The sequence below is a fragment of the Eptesicus fuscus genome, chromosome 3 (genome assembly GCF_027574615.1).
Source record: "Eptesicus fuscus isolate TK198812 chromosome 3, DD_ASM_mEF_20220401, whole genome shotgun sequence".
Classification (NCBI taxonomy): Eukaryota; Metazoa; Chordata; class Mammalia; order Chiroptera; family Vespertilionidae; genus Eptesicus; species Eptesicus fuscus.
This window is the reverse complement of record NC_072475.1, coordinates 50,907,786-50,930,494: the sequence shown is the minus strand read 5'-3', so window position 1 is coordinate 50,930,494 and position 22,709 is coordinate 50,907,786. Positions and strand designations below refer to the sequence as shown.

Here is a 22,709-nt window from a genome sequence, read left to right as displayed (position 1 = left end):
CCTCGGGGGATGTCCAACTGCAGGTTTAGGCCCGATTCCTGTGGAATCGGGCCTAATCCTGCAGTTGGACATCCCTCTCACAATCCGGGACCGCTGGCTCCTAACTGCTCACCCACCTGCCTGATTGCCCCCTAACTGCTTCCTTGCTGGCCTGATTGCCCCCTAACTGCTCCTCTGCGGGCCTGATTGCCCCCAAATACCCTCCCCTGCTGGCCTGATCACTCCCAAGGCTTTTATTAGTATAGATATGACCCTGCACAGAAAATTTTACTAACCCTGCTTTACAATAAGGGCTTGACGATTGGATCATTAGGACCAGACACCAAGATTTCCTTTCTTTGAATAGTGGAGGGAATACTTATCTTGTCTTTAAGTTGCCCGGAAATTAAAATGAGATAATGACTTAGAAAAGTATAAAAGCACCATATAAAGACAACTGTCTTTTTAATGAAGTGGCAAAATGAAAAACACTTTTTATTTTCCCCTTCCTTCCTTTACAGCTTTTATTTAAACTTTGAAATTTATAAAAATTTCACTCCAATTTTCATTTCTTTACATTCAACATTATTTTTTATTGGTTTCAGGTTTTATATTAGTTACAGAATAGTGGTTAGACAATCATATACTTTACAAAGTGTTCCCCGATATTTCTAGTACCCACCTGACATCATACCATCATTACAACACTACTGACTATATTTCCTATTTAAGTGACAATGGGTTTACAGGTTCCTTTCAGCTTTCTTTTGTGTTTTTTGTCCTTCCTTTTCTTTCTCACTTCTTCCCTCATTTTCTTTATATAGTATCTCAATTGGCCATCAAAGCTCAGTGAAGGCACTGGGACACGCTTCATCCATTTTACAGACCAGGAAACTGAGGCCAATTCCAGTTGGCTGTGGAACTTGACTCAGCACACAGGAAGCCCTCAGAGCCATGCTCTTTGCACTTCCTAAGGGCCAGCGGCCCAGCGGCCCAGCAAACAGAACAAACCTTCCAGTCAGGCTTCCCAGCCTCTTTCTCAAGCACCTCTTCATTGCGGATGCTCCACATTCTTTCCTCTCCCCCCATTCTTTACTGGCCCCCCCTTCTCCGAAGCAGGTGGAAGGCTTTCCACTCACTGCCTAGGCATACTCTGCTATGGTGTAGCGAGCTTGCTTTTGGGTCAAGGCAGGAGCAGTAGTCACTGCCTCTGAAGTGTGAAGGCTGCCTGAGCGAGGCCCATTAGCACTGGGAGCTTCTCTGAATCATGTCAGTCAGTCCAGTACCCTGCAGTGCAGCACCCCTTCACGGAGGTGGCTCCACCCCTCAACCCCCGCCTCAGGGGTGAGGGTCCTTGCCCCTCTGCCAGGAGTCCTTCCATGCCCCTTGATCCCTGGCTGTGCCCACCCATGTCTTGGGGGCACTGCAGAACCTCTGTCTCTCTGCAGATGAGGGAGATCCCTGCCCTAGGTCTCGGCAAAGCTATGAATCTGTGGCCAGAGGCCTGGTCTGGGTCTCAGCAACCACATGTCTGAAATGTTCACAGGGACCCTGGGAGGGGCTGGGCGATTCCTGCCACACACCCCCCAGGGTGGCGATCGCCACCGGGACCCCCAGGAGCGGCTGGCTGGGCCCGGCCACGCCCCCCAGGGTGGCGATCACCACCGGGACCCCCGGGGAGCAGCTGGCTGGGCCCGGCCATGCCTCCCAGGGTGGCGATTGCCCCCGGGACCCCCGGGGAGCACCTGGCTGGGTCAGCCATGCCTCCCAGGGTGGCTATCACCCCTGGGACCCCCGGGAGCGCCTGGCTCGGCCTGGCCATGCCTCCCAGGGTGGCGATCGCCTCCGGGACCCCCGGGGAGCGGCTGGCTGGGCCCTGCCACGCCCCCCAGGGTGGCGATCGCCCCCGGGACCCTGGGAGCACCTGGCTCGGCCCGGCCACGCCCCCCCAGCGTGGCGATTGCCCCAGGGACCCCTGAGCGCCTGGCTGGGCCCGGCCATGCCCCCCAGACTGGTGATCGCCCGGGGACCCCCTGAACTAAGAGGATTAGGCGCCGCCATCTTGGTCTTCTCAACCGCTGGATAGGCCACCCGGAGTCCCGCCCCCAGCCTCTCGCAGGCCCAATCATAGGCATAGCGGAGGTGCGGTCAATTTGCATGTTTCTCTATTATAAGGTAGGATTCTCTCTATAGTTACCATTTTTGCTTTTGTTTGGCTTATTCTTACATTCATAATATTTAGAGCTATTTAGTATATTTACAGAATAGGACACTTTTATGCTGCTGATTTTAGATATCAGGAGTGTAACATATGCACTTAATTTATATTTCCTGATATATACATTTTACATACTTAACTATGTTTCATGGAAAGAGATGTAGATATTCTTCATTCATTGTTTTAGCCGCATAGTACTGTCTTATGTGGAGGAGTCATTGTTTACTCTGTCAGTTCTCTACCGAAGGATTATTTTTTTCAGTTTGTTACTATGACAAACAGCGCTGTAATAAAAAAAATCCTTGTGCATATGTCTTTTCATACTTTTTGTGTCTGTTCATAGCTTTGCCAGTGTATTGGTATAGAAGTAAAATTGCTGAGTTACAGAATAAATGCATTTTCACTTTTAAGGGGTAGATATTGCCAAGTTTATTTCCTTAGACTTTGTACCAGTTTGCATTTGCACCAGAAATGTGTGAAAGTGCCTGTTTCCTCACCGTCTTGCAAACAGAATATACTGGCAAACATTTAGACTTTTCTAATCAGATAGGTGAGCAATGTTATGTCATATATATTTCTCATTTTTTCTTTAGGAAATAATTAAAAACTTATGGAGTTGTTGCAAGAATAGTCCATATTACCTCTTTCCTGAGCCATTTAAGAAGAAGTTGCTGACATGTGGCTCATAACCCTCCATACTTTAGTGTATGTTTCTTACAGATGCAACATAAATGGCAGAATGAACATTAATAACAAAAAATGAACACTGACATATTAATACCAGCAAAAGCTCAGACCTAGTCAAATTGCTCCAATGGTTTCTTGTTCTTTATAGGGAAGCACTTATGAGTGCACAATAGGATTATTTGCAATGTCTCTTTAATCTTCACTTTTTCCTTGACCTTGACTCTTTGATCTGGTTATTTTGTAGAATGTCCCTGAACGTGGATTTGTTTGATGTTTCCTCATAGTTAAATTCAGGTTATGTATTTTTTTAGCTGGCATATCACAGAAGGAATGCTGAGTTCTCACGGCTTCCTTTCATGTGGTACATACTTTAAATTTGTCCTATTACTACTGAAATTAGTGTGGATTACTTAATTAAATGGTGTCTGCCAGGTTTTTCTATTGTAAATTTACTTTTTTCTCTTTGTAATTAGTAGTTATTTTGTTAAGAGATACTTTGAGACTATATATCATCCTCATCAAATTTTCACCCACTAGTTTTAGTGTCCATTGATGTCCCTTGGCTAGATTAAATATTGCTTCAATAATTAAATGGTGATTTTCTAATTTTATCTTTCCTTCTACATTAATGGATTGCCATTTACATCTATATTACTTCTCCATCTGTCTACTGAAAACCATCAATTTATACTGTTGTCTTCAATTCTATGGAGACCAGAGTTCATTCTGGTTATATTTATAACTTCCTTGCTTCAGTGAGAAATCTGCCTCCCACAAGGTCTTTATATCTCTAGTTATTGGGTCAGTCTTACCTGGATATAACTCATCATCAGTCACTGCTGATGCCCTCCCCCCCCCCCACTCGCATGCTAGGACTTCAATATCTGTCACCAGGCCAGTGCCATTCTGGGGGTCCTTTTCTTCCTACACAGACTCTGACACCCTGCACCAGGCCATCCTTCTTAGGTTCCAACATCCACAGAAGCTACCACCCCATCTCCCCCTCACCTAGACACCTGGATGGGTACCTATCTTGCTTAAGTCCTTATAGCTTTGGGACTGAATAAGGGAAGAAAGAAGTAAAGGAAGGCAGGAAAGCAGGAAGGAAAGAAGGAAGGAATTTTCATTTTTCTTATTATGAGTAAGAAAGAGCATCTTTTCAAATGTTTAACATGCCCCTTGCAATTTCTGTGTGTACTAGTATGTGTGTGGTGGAGGGGGACTATCTGTTAACATCTCCTATCAATTTTGCTATACATCTCTCTCTCTTTTTTAAGGAATTCTATGTATTAGGAATATTAATCTTTGTCTATACTTTCAGTTTCAAACATGTTTTCTGAATTTCTCATTCATTTTTTCTTTATTTTTTTTTCCTCACGAAGGTTTTTTATTTATTTTTTGTAATTGAATGTATTGCTTTTCTTCTGATTGTTTATGGATTTTTAAATCAATGTTGAGGAATAACCTTTTTAAAAGTGCCCTGGTTGCTTTCTTAATTGATTTCTAATTTAGGCAGATGTTGGACTATGTTTTTGTGGGAAAAAGAACTGACTCGACTCTGTCTTCTCACACTTTCAGCTGGAGTCGAAGAGCTGGAATCACGCTTTCTCGTCCCCGGAGACCTATTAATTTTGACAGGGAACAAAGTGCAAATGCCATGTGATGCCATCCTGCTTGATGGCAGCTGTGTGGTGAATGAAGGCATGCTGACAGGTGAGGTTCTGTCTCCTTCTTCAGCTTTCCCAGTGCTCCCAGGCTCCTTTACCTGAATGACAAGGGCAACGTGTGGGGCAGTTGTGGGCCCTTCCCATTCCCATGAATCTCATTAACAGTTCTGCCCTGGATATATCTGAGAGCTCAATTCAAAGCTGCTTTCTGTGTACTGATTTTGATTCGGTGGTCACTTTTTGAGTCCTGAGCATTTCCTTCTTGAACAAAGGATTCTTACAACCCTGTGATTTACTTTAAAATATTGTAGAGATCATTAGACATTTCCGAATTATCTGTGGTTCTTATATTTAGTATTTTTTATATAAAATTTGTCTTCAGATAAACTTGAGGGTTTAAAAACATTCAAGAACATCCTGAAACCCACAGAGTTAAGTGAAAGCTCTTCCTAGCTTTGCTTGAAAATGTTGAAAAAGTTCATGATGCAGGATTTGGCAAACCTGGGTATTTGGGACTAACTGGAGTTCATTTTTAAATAGCATGCTGGAGCTGGGCAGGTTCTTAGAGGTCATTGCATCTCAGTGATAAGAAAACTGAGGTCCAGAGAGGAGAAGTAACTTGCTCAAGGTCGCAGTGCTTTGAATTCTCACTCCCGTATGCATTTATTAGGAGGTGGTGTGTCAATATTTCTGTAAGTTAAAGAAGAGTCATAAAGTCTTTCAGAGAGTAAACGGGAGGCTGCGAATACACACTGACATCCTGTGGTTCCTATTAAAGTCGAAGTCAAATCCCTTTGTCAGAAGGTATGAAATGGAAACGAACACACACCTCACTCCAATGTGAACTTACCGAGACAAACAAAAAAAGCAAAGAAAACATGGCAGGTCTGTTTCCTTTTCCTAAGGAATCCTTAGATTTATAAACATCCCTTAGTGCTCAGACTTTTGCAATGCCAAGTGGCCCTAGCATACAGGAACATGTGTCTGACTTTATACTGCCCACTCTGCAGCAACCAGTGGAAGTTTTACAAGCTTTGTTCCTCAGATGCCATCACTACTTTCACAACTTCATTTACCACCTGTGTTTGCACTTCAACCCACTGCAACCTGCCCCTCTCCCTTCACTGGCCAAATCCAATGGATTCTTTAAAAAAAGTATATATATTTACATATATATATGTATATATATATATATATATATATATATATATATATATATATATATCCTATCTAATAATAGAGTAGTATGCAAATTAACCATACCTCCACGACAAAATGGCGGCCCCCATAGCCACAAGATGGCGGCGACCAGTACGCTCAGCCCCGCCGGAGTTCCCCAGTCCCAGGGAGGGATGCCGCTGAGAGCCGGGCAGCCCGGGTGTCCGGCTGGGAGGTGCCGGGGACCCCATGCTACCATTCCCTCCCAGAAGCAGCCCCCGGTGTCCGGCTGGGAGGCGTCCGCGCCCCCACGCCGCCATCGCCTCCCGGAGGCCGCCCGGGGTGTCTGACTGGGAGGAATCCACACCCCCACGCCGCCAACCCCTCCCGGAGGCTGCCCGGGGTGTCCGGCTGGGAGGCGCCCAGGACCCCACGCCGCCATCCCCTGCTGGAGGCAGCACGGGGTGTCCGGCTGGGAGGCGCCCTCGACCCCACGCCGCCATCCCCTCCCGGAGGCAGCCCGGGGTGTCTGGATAGGAGGCGCCCAGGACCCCACACTGCCATCCCCTCCTGGAGGCAGCCCGGGGTGTCTGGCTGGGAGGCGTCTGCGACCCCACACCACCAACGCCTCCCAGAGGCAACCCGGGGTGTCTGGATAGGAGGCGCCCAGGACCCCACACTGCCATCCCCTCCTGGAGGCAGCCCGGGGTGTCTGGCTGGGAGGCGTCTGCGACCCCACACCACCAACGCCTCCCAGAGGCAACCCGAGGTGTCTGGATAGGAGGTGCCCAGGACCCCACACTGCCATCCCCTCCTGGAGGCAACCCGGGGTGTCTGGATGGGAGGCGCCCAGGACCCCACACTGCCATCCCCTCCCAGAGGCAGCACGGGGTGTCTGGATGGGAAGCGCCCTCAACCCCACGCTGCCAACCCCTCTCAGAGGCAGCCCTAGGTGTCTGGCTGGGAGGCACCCGCGCCCCCCAGGGAGCGAGTCAAGTACTGATGATTCTACCAAAGGAAAAGTTTAGAGAAAGAGAGGATAGAAAAGGAATAGAAGGAGAAAAGTAAGAAAGGACAAAAGATGAAACATCAAGAAAAAGAAAGAGAAGAAAAAAAGGAAGAAACAACCACAGGATATCACCTTTCCAAGTCTCATGAAATTCCTGTTTAAGGAGTTTATTTTATGACTCTTTTAGTTTGGGTTTACATTTTTACTGTTTTGTCAAGACCACAGCAGGTACACTGTCCAATATGTTTTTTTAAAATAAATTTTATTGATTTTTTACAGAGAGGAAGGGAAAAGGATAGAGGCTAGAAACATCTATGAGAGAGAAACATCGATCAGCTGCCTCCTGCAGTATGTGCCCCCAACCAAGGTACATGCCCTTGACCAGAATCGAACCTGGGACCCTGAGTCTGCAGGCCGACACTCCATCCACTGAGCCAAACCAGTTAGAGCTGTCCAATATGTTAAAGAAAATACCCTATCTAATAAAGAGAGAATATGCAGGGGAGGGCATTTGGGGGTGACCGGGCTGTCAGGGGAGAACAGTTGGAGATGATCTGGCTGGCAGGGGAGCAGTTAGGCGTCGATCAGGCTGGCAGGGGAGTGGTTAGGGCAGTGATGGCGAACCTATGACACGTGTGTCAGCACTGACACACGTAGCCATTTCTGATGACACGCGGCAGCATGCCGAGGATGAAACATTTGCTGCTGCTGAGGATGAAACATTTGCGACTAGAGTCTTGGAGTTAGTTTTTTCCTCAAAGTGACACACTACCCGAGTTATGCTCAGTTTTTTGGCGAAGTTTGACACACTAAGCTCTAAAGGTTGCCCATCACTGGGTTAGGGGGTGATCAGGCTGGCAGGCAGAAGTGGTTAGGGGCAATCAGGCAGGCAGGCAAGCAGTTGGGAGCCAGCAGTCCCGGATTGTGAAAGGGATGTCTGACTGCCTCTTTAGGCCCGATCCCTGTCGGGCCTAAAGAGGCAGTCAGACATCCCCCGAGGGGTCCCAGATTGGAGACTGTGCAGGTTGGGCTGAGAGACACCCTCCCCCAGTGCACGAATTTCGTGCACCGGGCCTCTAGTACATATATATATATATATATATATATATATATATATATATATATATATATAGTTGATTTCAGAGAGGAAGGGGGAGAGAGAGAGAGATAGAAACCTCAATGATGAGGAGAATCATTGATCGGCTCCTACATGTCCCCCACTGGGGATCGAGCCCATAACCTGGGCATATACCCTGACTGGGAATTGAACCATGATCTCTTGGTTTATAGGTTAATGCTCAACCATTGAGCCATGCCGGCAGGACCCAATGGAGTCTTTAAATTTATCTTTTTATTGACCTCTCTGCTGGTTTTGACTATTCTCACCATCTCTTTCTTCTGAAAATTCTTTTCTCCCTAACTTTCCAAGGTGATGCTGTCTCTCTGAGTTCTTCTACCACCAACCAAGCTGGTCAGCTTCCTGTGCTGTTCCTCTTCCCTCATTTTTTTGATTGTTGCTGCTATGTCTTCTTACCCTACACTCAGTTTCTAAGTGGTCTTCTCATCGCCTTTATATCACCTCTAAGGTGATGAACTCTGACTAAAATCTTCCTTCAAACCTCTCCTCTGAGCTCCAGACCCAAATAAGTTTCTAACCAGCTACAAAACATCTCAACATGGTTGTTACACAGGCCTCTCCAAATCAAGGTGATCAAAGGCAATTCCTCCTTCCTCCTATATCCCTACATTGATAAATAATGGCACCCTCTGCTCATTCTCCAAAGTCAGACACCAGGAAGCCACTTTCAATTTATCTGTCCATCTAAACTGACAATATAAAATACTAGAGGCCCGGTGCACAAAATTCATGCACTCAGGGGTAGGGAGGTGGGAGGACCCTCTGCCTGGCCTGTACCCTCTCGCAGTCCAGGAGCCCTTGGGGGAGAGGGCCTAAGCTGTCAGTCAGACATCCTTAGTGCTGCCGCGGAGGCAGGAGCAGCTCCCATCACCATGGCTACACTTGCCAGCTATGAGCCCAGCTTCTGGCTGAGCAGCGCTCCCCCCTGTGGGAGTGCACTGACCACCAGGGGGAAGCTCCTGCATTGAGTGGGATCAGGCAGAAACCTGCTCTCCAACATCCTCCAAGGGGTTCTGGATTGTGAGAGGGCTCAGGCCAGGCTGAGGGACCCCACTAGTTCATGATCAGGGCTGGGGAGGGTTGCGGAGGTTGGACAACTGGGGAGGGATTTTGGGAGGGCTCCACGGCATGTCCGGCCCATTTCGCTCAGTCCCAATCAGCTGGAACCTAGCAGTAAACTATCCTACAGGTCAGAGCATCTGCTCCCTGGTGGTCAGTGCACATCATAGTGAGCAGTTGAGGGGCCTTAGCATATCATTAGCATATTATGCCTTGATTGGTTGAACAGCTGGCCGGATGAGCAGATACTTAGCATATTAGGCTTTTATTATATAGGATTCCCCAAGTTTTGTAGCTTCTTACTTCCTTATTTTTCAAATCCAGCACTTCCTTTCTACTCCCACTGCCAGCTGCCATATTTCAAACCTCATGTTCTCCAGTGGGGATTCTTGTGATCATTTTCCAGCTCAATGTCCAGCCTCTAACCTAACAAAACAGTTAAACATCTCCCCATTCCCTTTCTGCCACTAGGGCCTATGGGAAAAACACATACACACACACAAAAAAAAAAAAACCCAGAAAAAAACAACACAATGCAACATGCACTTAGGGCCCCGCAGGCTTTGGCTCCTACATAGGTCTCATGGCCCTTTATTCCCAACACCCCCACATTCTAAACTGTACATTTTGCTATTCCCTACATAGTTATTTCAGCATCCATGTTTGGTTTTATAGTACTCATAGTATTTATAACATGGCATTATATTTATTTGTTACGTGTATGTGTTCCTCTCCGACTACGGACCTCTTAAACAAGCACTATGTTCCTCCTTGTATTTCTAGTGTCTAGGGTTGTCCCTGCCCCATGGCAGGCTCACAACAAACATCTCCTATAGGATGTGTGAGTGCATGCATGATTTAAATGAGTGAGGGCATCTTGACTCACAAAGTGCATGGCTTGTTTTCCATAGGAGAAAGTATCCCAATCACGAAGACTCCATTACCTAAGATGGATAGCTCTGTGCCCTGGAAAACACAGAGTGAAGTGGATTACAAACGGCACATCCTCTTCTGTGGAACAGAGGTTATCCAGGCCAAGGGAGCTTGCTCCAGGACTGTGAGAGCTGTGGTACTGCAGACTGGTTAGTCAGCATCTCTTCCTCCCATTTTGTCATTTTAATTAAATGTTCTTGTTCAGTTTACTTAGTGTCTTAAATTTATTAGGTATGGAGCAGTCTTTAGAAAACAAACCAAATATACTAAATTTATATATTTTAAATGTGAATTGAACTATGGCATACGCCTTTTAAAAATACTATTTATGTGCTTTGTAGTTTATAAACTACTTGCATATACAGTACTTGCAAAACAAGTGCCGACATGAGTCATCTGGGGCCCACACAATTCAAGTGGATTTTCACGAACCATACAGCCAGGCACTGGCTGAGCTGGACCCAGAACTCAGGTCTTTTAACCTCAAATCCTGAGTTCTTTCTAGGCAGGACTAGAAACAGAAAACTTGACATTCAAACGTAATAGAAATTGAACCCATCAGTATTTACTGGGCCCCTTCCTTTAAATTCAAGTGACATGTGTATGTGTGTGTGTGTGTGTGTGTGTGTGTAAAAGAGAGAGAGTGAGCATGTGTGAGTGTGCATGCATGCTCATGAGTTGTTCCCTGTCTCTGGAATGCATTCGAAGCTCTGAAATAGATATTTCCATTCTGGCACTGAGATATTTTCTCAATTACCCTTTAATTGCACTTGGGGTTAAATGCTGTTTAAATGACTCTAGAGGAAACAAAGGCAATGTTGGATTGAGGTTTAGAAGAGCACCAGCATAGGATTTGTCATCCTGAGAGGGTGGGGTGTGTGTTTATTGCTTCAGGATTCAACACTGCAAAGGGGGACCTCGTGAGATCCATCTTGTATCCCAAGCCGATGAACTTTAAGCTCTACAGGGATGCCATCAGGTTCCTCCTGTGCCTCGTAGGGACCGCCACCATTGGGATGATCTATACTTTATGTGTCTACGTGCTCAGCGGGGTAAGCTGCTTTTGTTACATGTACATACCTACTCACCCATGTCTGTTTTATACTCTACATGTTGACCTTAATTTAGGGATTACAAACATGGGAAACAAAGCCAAGCACTGAAACTGACCTATGTACTCCCAAGCTCTCCAACATAAGCAATTGATCACCAAGGTCCATAATAACAATTCGATCTAATGGGATAAAACATTTTGCTTATTGAGATATCAACATGCTTCTACGCTTGCACAATATTTCCTTACATTATTTTAAATCTGAGAATATATTTATTGCAATAATGTAATATTCAGTAGCTATGATATGAGAAATATTAATTGGTGAGAGTACATGGCAAATTGGCCCACGGTTGCCTGCTGGTAGCATATGAATCGTTTACAAGCCTTTTTCATTGCACTTTGGCAAAATGTATTGAGAACCAAAATATGTTCATACCCTGTGACCCATGTTTGACTTGCTTATATTATTTCTAAAATTTTAATCTAAATAAGTAAACAAAAAGAAGGAAAAAGTCATTTGCACAAAGCTTTTTGTGATCCATTTATCTGTGATAGTGAGAGTGAGGTATCTTCTAGGAAGCTCCTGGGGAGGTGGTGAAGAAAGCCCTGGATGTCATCACAATTGCAGTTCCTCCTGCTCTACCTGCTGCCCTGACCACAGGCATTATCTATGCCCAGAGGAGGCTAAAGAAGAGAGGCATCTTTTGCATCAGTCCCCAGAGGATCAATGTATGTGGGCAATTAAACCTTGTCTGCTTTGACAAGGTATGTGTGTTTCATCTTCATGCTCACCCCATTTTAATCATCATTGTCATCCTGTATAAGTGCTTTACACTCTCATGAGTCGGGAAACAGGATGTGGGTATCTGACTTCACTTTATCCCTGGTTGGCTGTGTGACCTAGGAAAGATACATCTCGTGAGCTCTCAGATTATAGGGTTTAGAGAAGGGACAGTAGGTACTGCATTAGAGAATCTTTTGGGATCCTTCCATCTCCAATGGTCTATGAAACACAATTAATTAAAATAGCATTCTGTCTATGGAAATTTAAATCTTTTATTATGATTACTGTTGTATCCCTAATGTTAAGAATATTGCTTGGCATAGTCAGTATTCAATAAATATTTATTGAATTAATGAATGAGTGAATGAATGAATGGATGAATGAATGAAAAAGGAAGATTTTATTTAAAGTTATCCTTGATTATATGGCAGTTACTCCCAGCCAGCTTCTTATTCTACCTTCTCTTGAAGGTATTCTTCTAGTCTGTATACACATATGCTGAAGTAAAGATGGAAGCTGTGAGAGGATAAGATGGAAATGAAAGGTGGTTTTGTGCCTGGGTCTTAATTTATAAAGGTGACTGAGTGATGACAGGGAAAGGTCAATGTTATTCACATTCCCTCTAGAAAGAAGAGGCATAGCTCACCGGGCAAGGCCACAGGAAGCATGCCAGGTTTGGATCAGGAAGCAAAGCAGGAGTGAGGGGAGTGCTTAAGCCATGGTCTTTATTGCGGTTTCTGCAGGAAATGCAAGACAAGGCAGGGTAAACAACTGACGGTTGGCTAGTTTGAATGGTTCTGGTGAGCTTTGGGCTGTAGAGATGGTCCCTAGTTGTCTGATACTTGGCCCTGGGATGAGTAAGGAAGAGGAATATTATCTCCTGGGGAGTGTGACCAGAGAGAGGGGAGGTTTGGCTACCCAATGGTTAGTTTGCATAGCAAATATGTGCTTTTGCCTGAGTTCCTTGCTGTCTCTTCTACTAGAGGTGGTGTCTCTTCAGCTAGAAATACTTTTCAAGATGTCAAACAATACAAAAATACTTAAAATATGTACAATACAAAACTATTATAGGCAGGAGATTATGGACAAAGGCATAGAGTCTAAAGAGCAATAAAATGTGGTTTTGATCAGAGCAGGACATTAGTAATGGAAAAGCGTGTTTATAAACCTTGAATGTCTGGCTAAGAATTATTTCTTTAGGCAGTGGGAAGCTATTGAAGGTTTTTATTTTTTATTGTTGCCTTTCCTTTTCTTATTCTTTTTATTGTGGTAAAATATACATAATATAAAATTTACCATTTTAACCTTCTTAAGTGGCTTTAAGTGCATTCAAATTATTATGCAACCATCACCACCACCCATCTCCAGAATTCTATTCACCTTACCAAACATAAATCTGTACCCAATAAACAATACATTGAAGATTTTTGACAGCAGATTATTAATGAGATCGGAGCTATATTATCTAATCAAACTATCTACCAAGAACAGAAGGTTAATGTGGCTTTTGCTACCATTTCAGCATTATTTTGTGATCAAACTAGCATTATAAGGAAAGATGTTCTATTTATGAAATCATATTATCCTTGGACTTGGAAAAAGAAATGGGGTGGGAAGATAATTGTGACAAGAATTTGAATATTAAATAAATAATTATTATGAGTAATTATCATTATTATCAGCTCTTACTCTATGCCAGACATTAAATTAAGCACTTTATTGTATTATCTCATTTAATCTTCACAACAACTTTATATGATTATAACCATGTTACAGGAAAGAGCTCTGATGTTTAGAGGAATTCAGTAATTTGCCTAGATCACACAGTTGGTGTTTTAGCCCAGATAAACTCTTCATCATTACACTACACTGAGAAAAGTACCAACAAGCACCTTTTAACTAAGTGTGTGTCAAATAACAAACCATTTCTTGAGGACAATAGAAAACTCTCCTACTCCCATTACTTATTTCTGATGACACACTTTTAACTTCTGCAATAAGAACTGGAATTCACCCATTATTTTTAGCTCTTGTAGGCTTACCAAGAACTTTCCCACTTCTTTAATCTGGTCTTAGAATCTCAGAACAAGCCTCTGAAATATGTAAGGCAGATTTGGCTTTCTTCCTTTCATTGCTGAGATCACTAAAGTGCAGAGATTAAGTGCTTGCTGGCCATACAACTGGGATGAGCTCATCCAAGCTTCCCCCGGGAGTCCAGATACCCACCTCACTGTGTTCTTGCTTGAAGTTCTGATCTCTATAAAATTTTGTGGCATATGTTATTCTATTAAGACAAACCTTACTTGTCTTCACAATGGAGAGCTAGATCTTCAGAGTAAACTGAGTGCTTGTTTCTGTTTAGACAGGCACCTTGACAAGGGAGGGCTTGGATCTCTGGGGAGTCATGCCCTGCGATAAGAATGGGTGAGTACTGTCCACGTAAAAGCATCCAAACCTGTAGAGAACTTTCACAAGAGGTGACTTGAGCCAAAACTGACAACAGTTGCTGGCAAGCAAGACCTCAAGTGCTACGGAGAATGACAGTTTTGCAATTTCTTTTATGCGTTTGAAATTAAGGAGGGAACTTAGGAAGACTGCATAGGGTGAAAGCAAGGAAGGGATTGGGTTATAGGATAGTTCACAAGATTTTGTGCTCTTTTGAGGGTGATTATTTCAAAGGTGCATTAACCTAGATCAGTGGTTCCCAACATGGGGCACATGCCCCACAGGGGGACAATTTGATTTTTAGGGGGGGGGGCAATTTTAGAATGAGTTATTAACAGTGAATTTTTTGCATTTCTTATGGTTCTAGGGGCCTCATATTCAGTATATAAATATATATCGTGAGATATTTATGCATTTCAGTTCTCTATGATGTGTTTTGAAACTTTATTTGCTATTTTTTCATATTACTTCATATTATTATTTTTTAAAACAGTTTCTTAGTGTTTTTTTCCTCAGTACTTCAACTGTCCTTTCCTTCTTTTACTTTTCTCTTTCATGGATGCCATGTTCTTTGGAAGCTTGTTTAGACCAAATTAATGGCCTTTTAGGCTTCCTCCACGTGAATAGGAGTTCACTTTTTGAGTAATAAGAATTATATGTTATGGGGGTGGGGGGGCATCAGGATTTTAGATTTGCTTAGGAGGGGCATGGCCAAAAAAGGGACCTAGATGCACAAAACAATGTATAGGGCCTGCTTAAGGCAAAGATAAACCTTTTATTAAATAAGTTATAGGCTTGGGCATAACTATCCACCATGATTACCCAGTTAGGAATTTTTGACCAGATCACCTGTGAGGTTACTTTCCATAGAATCCCTTTTCACCCATAATACCTTGGACTAACTGCACTGCATTTTTCTTTTCCTGGAACTTGGTGTTTTCTTAGGAAAATTAACAATAGAGACACTTTAGCTTTGGCTTTGGTGAGCAGTGATTGCCAGCATAGCTTCATTTAATGTCTACTTCTTAATGGTTCCACTAATACTTTCTGCTAAAACCTGTTTGCCCCTGTCCCAGCTCCTGCCACATGCCGCACACAAACCCAGGAGATGAAGGAGAAGTTTTGACACTGCATTCAAATTCTTGCTAAAATACCATTTGCAGTCAGCATATTAGTCACGGAACTGAAGTTGGCCCAGTGTAACCTCAGTTGGCCCAGTAGGACACTCTCCTTCAAAGCCTTCTTCTGTGCCAGGAGGAAGGACACCATATTCACCTTTGTACAATGAATTTCAGTAAAAGGAACATCCGTGGAGCTGGGGCCAGTGTACTCATTTTCCTTGGTATTCTAGTTCTGAGAATTCCACGTTTTGGCTGCCCCAGAACTCCTCAGTTTGGGCAGCTTTCAGTTCCAGGTAGGGATTTGCATAACCTCTCCTGAGGCCCCCTGGCGGCCATGACTCGGATTACTTCTCTTCTAGCTTTTCTCTCTGCAACTTCCAGCGTGAACAGAAAACATTCGACATTTCCTTTTTTTTTTTTTAATGAAGGTATTTCTCACTTACAAACTAAAACGCAAAGCATTTTAGTCATAAAAGGATCATAGCATTCTTCTGCATTATGCAGACGACATACAATTTATCCACAAAGTATTTTAATTACAAGTGTGTAATACATTTTCATATTAAAACCTGAATATAAAGTGTTTATAAACAAGTCTGTTTCCTGGGTTAAATAAATTGATCTTGGTACTTGGTCTACAGAAGAAGCCTTTTATAAGTGTAAATTTTCTGAAGTTCTATTTATTTTCCTTGAAGGTAGATTTGGATATATCACTGGTCTCCTTGTTCATTAATATTTTTCTGTTTCAGCTTCAACAAAAAGTTTATGCATTTATTAAAATATGTGAACATCTTGAGAGCAGTATTTTTATTATTTACATTTGTGTTCCTTATTCTGTAGCACTATACCAGGTGCAAAAGGTAGATGCACAATATATGTTTGTTCATCCAAAACGAACTAAATGCGTTCCATCTTTTGAATGATATTCTACTTATTAAATTGACATCAGACTTATTTATTAAGCTTTTTATTTCTAAAAAACTTGACAAATTTAAATAAAAATAATTCATATAATATTTAAGCTATTGATTAATAGGCCCATTACTCTTTATTCCTGCCTTTCTTCAAAAAGGTGAAAGCTGGTTTCAAATGACTTAAATAACAATTTAAAATTAAACAAAATTACCAACTTTAATTCATAACATGAGAGAAAGCAGATTCAATTCTAGGTAAGAAGTTAGCCCCTGACTTATAGTCTATTAAATATCTTCTGATAAAAGGTGAGCCATAATAAGTCTTAGCTTTTCCAAAAAGGGCTTGCACAATGTGCTGGATACTTAAAGAACTTTTGGCACACTACCGGGGCTATCTGAGTTTGAAAATCTCAGGCATTCAAATAAAAATAATACAAGGACAGGGATAAGAGAAGAGTTCTATTTATTTGTTGTGTAAACTAGAGTCTGGCCCAATCTCAGGAATTCAGAATTACATACCGATGACAATGCGTGTGCCATGTGAAAAATAAGATTCCATTTTCCCTGATTTGTGTGAGCTTAAGCATCCATGTGGATCACACTGCTGGTGGCTTCTTTCTTTTACATGTTTACCAAAATGCCAGGGGCCTATTGTGAACTGCTAAGATAATGTAATCCTTTGATATATAATAATAGATATGATCAACAGGGTCAGTAATCAGCCAAGAGGTTTTGAACTCTTAGAGAAGCTTGGATGAGGAAGCCAGCAAGAAATATGGCTGGAATATAAGTTAACACTGTGATGTGGAGACTTTCAAAAACAAAAGGCTAGAACAACCTAAGGCAGTATTTAAAGAAATGCAGTGTCCATATCATGAGAAGTAATAATCTGATCCTTAAGACCACATTTTAAGGCAAACTATGACAAATAAAAACTTATTCAAGAAAGTAACTAGAAAAGTGAGTGGTCTGCAAACTGTATTAAAGGCACAGCGCAGGGTTCCTCTGTAAACCCAGAGGAAGGGAGGGTTTACACAGGAACCTCTAGCTGAGCTGGTCCACAAAAGTAGGAGCACAGATAGATTCTGACTGGCTCCAAGAAGCGCCTTTTGCCTCAATGTTCAGGAAGCACTTTCTGCTATCAGAAGTCCTCGTAGGATGAATTGCTCTATGAACCATCTACTGTGCTACACATTTAAGAAGGGACTGACAACAAGGTTGCAGAGGACAGTCCTCTAATGGGCCAGAGGCTGAACTTGATGACTTCAACTCTGAATTAGTGACAGCACACTGCATCTGACATGACAGTTGTATCTCAGCCCATTTTAGATGAAGCCACTCTCTGCAGGAAGTGATGGTGATGATGACTGCAGTATGATACACTAGATGCCAGAGTGGAAGAAAGGAATGCAGTATCCCTTTAAAAAATATTTTTAGGTTATATTTCTTTGCCATTATGCTCTTCAGATCTTCAGTACCTATTCATTCATTCATTCATGCATTTGTTTTCTGTCTAATGTTGGCCAAACATGTTGGAGAGATACAGAAGGCATAGCCCTGTCCCAAAGGATTAAGGAGGGAAATACACATGTACACAAATAGCCATAGCATGAGCAAAGCTGTTCTGTCTCACAGCATTGGAAATGAAGTGGTCTGAGAGTTGGAGCAGGAGTAGAAGTGCTTAGAATTAAAGGCGATACTTCTAGTTCCTCCCATACTTCTGGAATTAAATCCATACCAGAGAAAGAGTAAGAAAAGATCTTGAATGACTTTCTCATTTTCACTGAACTCATGTAAGGATGATGGCTAAATGAAGCACTATTAATTTGGGTGATTGGAGAGTGGGTATATAATGTAACAAAACACGTTAAATTACTTTTCAAAAAGTCACCTCTGGAAGCTCCATTTTGGATGGAGAATTGGGCTGAAGCCCTTTCCCTTTTCTCCTTTAGCTTCCAGGAGGTCCACAGCTTTGCCTCGGGCAGGGCTTTGCCTTGGGGCCCACTGTGTGCAGCCATGGCCAGCTGCCACTCTCTGATCCTTCTCGATGAGACCATCCAGGGAGACCCTCTGGACCTCAAAATGTTTGAAGCCACCAACTGGGTAAGCCTCTGACCTGCAGAGAATCTAAGAAGCTTCTTCAATGCTAGAGAAACACAGGTTTTATCACTGATAGTCAATACTTGTAAGATGTGAGGTCTCCAATAATGGAGGACATAGAGCAGTGAGAGACAGACCAGTGTGAGCCTCGTTTCCTCCCCTGAACATTGTATCTTCATGGTGGGGTTATTGTGATTAAATGAAATTATGCCCTTAAAAAATTCTTGGAACATATCACAGGCTCAATTGCATGAATGTAATTAGAATTATTATGTAATTTTAGTTATTATTTCCAAATTTTCAGGTTGTAGTATGAGCAATGTCTTGTTTCAAAGTTTTCTAGAACATGGGGTTTAGGGAACATCACTGCCCCCCATGCTTAGGATAACTCATTGTTATCAGGAGTTTTATTCCTATTCATTTTATATTGATTTGGTTTCTAAGACTGGAACTAGCAAACAGGGAAACATGAGCGCTTTCATTGAGACTCTAAAGTAGATTTAAGAGCAAGGGGTGTTGTTCAGGAAGAGGAATCTGGCTTTCCCAGTTCTAGTTTTGGCTCTGCTCTAGCTGAGCACTTGACCCTGTGAAGTCATCTCTCATGTTGGGGCTAGGTCTCCATGATCTTAAAATGAAGGGATTGAAGTAGACCAGCAGTGTTTACATAAAATGAAACAAAAAGAACCACACCTGGAATATTTTCTTAAAAGGAAACCTTATTTAGAAGCACTTTATAAAAAACAAATAGTTGGAGTGGCTGTGGTTGAGTTGGGGAGTAAAGGTAAAGTTTAGGGAACACACAGCCCCACCTACTGAGCCACAAGCCCACCACCCCTGTACCCTGTAGCCAGATGCAGCTCTGGGCCCCTGTGATACATGTGTGAGCCCCACCAAAGGGGACAATCCTTAGGGTCCTTTTCAACTCTAGTAGAGCATGTTTCTGTAGTGGTTTGATATGACTTTGCTAATCTTATCCTTTCTGGATTACAGTTTCTGTATTTTTCAGTAGGGATTACAATTTCCTCTCTGATATATTTTTTTCAGCCACTCAATGAGATGGTTACAAAGTATTTTGACATATTTGGTAAAAGGCTCTTGTGACTATGATTTAGGGTCATCATTACAGCAATTACTGAGTCTTTACTGACCATCAACCATGTACATCACAGTCCCTGCTGTGCTGTACATGAGGACCATCAATTCAAATTAGACAGAAAGGGAAGAGCAGGAATGACAGTGAACTCCAGGATAAAAAAAAAAGACAGTAAGGTGCTTGCCTCACACACAAATAAGTCTGGCTATCCATACTCACTATTTTTGAGTCAAGCTCTTCAGAAATAGAGATTGAGACCTTTACACAGCATGCTCCAACAGAGAAAGCAGGATAAATTGCATGAATAATTCAGAAGTGTTTGCCCTTGAAGTTCCACAGCATTTTCAATGCATTTTTTTTTCCTGTGACGAAATAAGACTGGTTCACCTCCATCTAGCCAAGGGAGGAGAACCGAGAAAACATTGAGGTGGTCTAAGGATTTTCTCAAGACAAAGGTTTGAGCATAGTACCAATAAATCTCTACAAAAAATATTCCATTTGTGAAATAGGAAATGGCTATTTCTGGGGACAATTTCCACATCAAGGGAGTGCCGGCACACGCCATGGTAGTTAAGCCCAGCAAAACAGCCAGCCAGGTAAGCCTCATCTGCTATCCACTCTGCAACACCCAACCTCAAGGGGAAAGTCCTGTTAGGCCCACAATTTTGAAAGGTCATAGACGTGTCTTCTTTGAATTCCACACGAGAAAACTGGTGAGCACTTGTGTCCCTTATTTGCTAAAAACAGGATTCGGGGAGGAATAGTTAATTCCCAATAGGTAGAAGCTATGTTGGTGTGTCCTTCTCCATTCCCCACCCCTCAACCAGGTCCCAGTGGAAGGAATTGCAATCCTGCATCAGTTCCCATTCTCATCAGCCCTGCAGAGGATGACAGTCATTGTCCAAGAGATGGGGGGTGGCCGTTTGGTATTCATGAAAGGTGCGCCAGAGAAGGTGGCCAGCTTTTGTCAACCTGAGACAGGTAAGTGAACAGACTTGTACTACAGCTGGCTAATTTGTATTTCCAGCCCAAATATGTCCACTGAGCACTTGACCTAAGAATCCAATCGCCTATTGATCATTGCCAATAGGATGACTCATTTACATGACAAACTCAATACCAAAATCAAGATTATCTTTCTCACTTCTTATGTTTCCCATCGTGGTGAATGACACTACTATTCTCCTACTCCCCCAATTTGAGGTTCTTTCCAGATTTGTCCCTCTCACTCAGTGCTTCTGTTTTGGCAATTGCTGACCCATAGTCCTATCACTCCTGCAGCTCATGCCCTCATCTTCCCTCTACTGGGTCACTTCAATAGTTGGTGAATTGACCCCTGCTCCCAGTCACTCCTACCCTGATTCATCCTTTATACTCTGACTAGATTGGGTTTTCCATCACCAAATATAACTATGTTGTCACTTTTCTTCTGTTGGTTGCTTCCCATAGACTCCAGGAAAATCTCAAATTCCTTTAAGATCTTATATAAGGCCTTCATGATCTTATTCCTATTAAACTTCCCAGATATGACTTACCACTCCTATCCTCACATACTGTGCTTTTCTTGAGCTGAACTTACTACTCAAGGCTGTCTGTCTCATGTGTCCATGCCTGAGCACATGGTCCTCCCTCAGCCAAAATGTCCTTTTCTTTCCTTCATCTAACCACTTCCTCCCAGACTTGTATATGTGTGTCTAAGTGATTCCATAGCATAACACACTGCAGGGTCATAGAAATTAGATTATATTGTTAGTCTACTATTTGATACCTTACTAGACAGAGATCCTGCAGTTTAATTGCTGCAGAGCCAACGCCTGGCACATAGCAGACTGTCAGTAAATGTTTGTTAGTTAAACTGGAGAAATAAAGAATTATGCATTTTTCTCATCTTTTTTTTTTTTTTCTTGTTCTTCATCTTCATTTTCATCTTCGTCTTCTTCTTTCTTTAAATGCTTCCTTCTCAGTTCAGCTTCACTGAATACCAAGAGGTCAATCTTGGCAATGTAGTTGTATTTAGGATGGGTTTCCATTGACTTGTTGTGTACATTTTTAGAAACGTGGTGGTATTGTTTGTTTGCTTGCTTGTTTTGTGTGCTTTTTTGCAAAAACTAGATTTGTTTCTCTACCAGTACCAACTGAGTAGTAAATATTGCCTCCTAATCTTGTGTTATTTTCTGAACAGTGCCAGCTAATTTTGTTAGTGAACTTCAGATTTACACGACACAGGGCTTCCGGGTCATAGCACTGGCCTACAAAAAGCTGGAAATGGACCACCACACCACTGCCTTGATGAGGTGAGTGGGGAGGATTTTCATAAAGCAGGATGATTGGGTGGAAAGATGTACCAGGCTGGGTAGTAGACTCAGCAACATAGATTGCAGGATTCATGGGCATGAAATGCTTCTAAACTTAGTAGACAGGGATATAGTCAACTCTACCCTATCTGAATCACAAAGCTGATGACTGGGAGACTTTATGAGAAATAGCTGTATACACTGTGAAATAGGATATGGTTGTACAGCTTTGTGAAAACACATATATGATTATAAGCAATGTTTCATAGTGTGAAATTAAGGTCATGCCCTCATTTTGAACCAAATACAAGTAGCTAATTTTTAAAATTATAGTTGGTGAATTAGTTGAAAGTTAGAAAACATAACATTTGAAAAATATCTTGATAAGAAATATACAACTTAATGAAAAACATATAGCTTGGACTTGTATAAATTAAGTAATGTCTGTAGAAAAACAAGAAAAAGCTTCAGGGTGGCCATTATAGAGAAAGATTTGATATAATTAGATTAAAATAGGGATCCTCAAGGACTAAAATGAACTCTTAGTTCAATTTTATCTGTTGTTTTATTTTTCACTGTTTTTAGGCTATTGTGTTTATTTCACCTTCAATGCCATGTCCAGTACTCTTTCCAGCCATTATTGGTAACACTACTATGGAGATAATCAAGGCTTATTTTGTTACTTAGGATTTTAAATTTGGGAGGTCTAACATATTTGTTTTCAACCCTGTCAGGCTCAACAACCCTCTCTTATTGCAACTATATTTTGTACCACTTCCTCTTACATATTAAAATAAATTCATATGTATATAATCTGCACATATTCTTTGTAAAAATAAATATGATTCCATCCTATACAGTAAAAATAAAAGCAAAAAAATTACAATGTATTACAAAAGTAACAGATAACTCAATAAAGCTCAGCTGACTCCACTAAAACAAAATAAAGCAATATGTTGCTTGCACTTGTGTGTAGGATCATTAGGGCTAGCAATGTGGACTGATACAGGTGTTATACACTGAAGTCTCAAATAGCACCAGCAGTCTTGCTGT

The 22,709-nt window shown here is 42.3% G+C and overlaps 1 protein-coding gene across 1 annotated transcript in view; it reads left to right on the top strand.

Moving 5' to 3' along the window:
• Window positions 1-22,709, top strand: part of ATP13A4 (ATPase 13A4) — a 133,654-nt gene that overhangs the window by 74,809 nt on the left and 36,136 nt on the right. Inside the window, exons 9-17 of the mRNA XM_008151611.3 lie at window positions 4,463-4,597; window positions 9,827-9,997; window positions 10,743-10,900; window positions 11,482-11,670; window positions 14,052-14,113; window positions 18,122-18,272; window positions 19,872-19,958; window positions 20,190-20,343; window positions 21,545-21,656. Of these exons, the coding sequence (XP_008149833.2) occupies window positions 4,463-4,597; window positions 9,827-9,997; window positions 10,743-10,900; window positions 11,482-11,670; window positions 14,052-14,113; window positions 18,122-18,272; window positions 19,872-19,958; window positions 20,190-20,343; window positions 21,545-21,656 (1,219 nt within the window). The remainder of the gene's footprint in view (window positions 1-4,462; window positions 4,598-9,826; window positions 9,998-10,742; window positions 10,901-11,481; window positions 11,671-14,051; window positions 14,114-18,121; window positions 18,273-19,871; window positions 19,959-20,189; window positions 20,344-21,544; window positions 21,657-22,709) is intronic.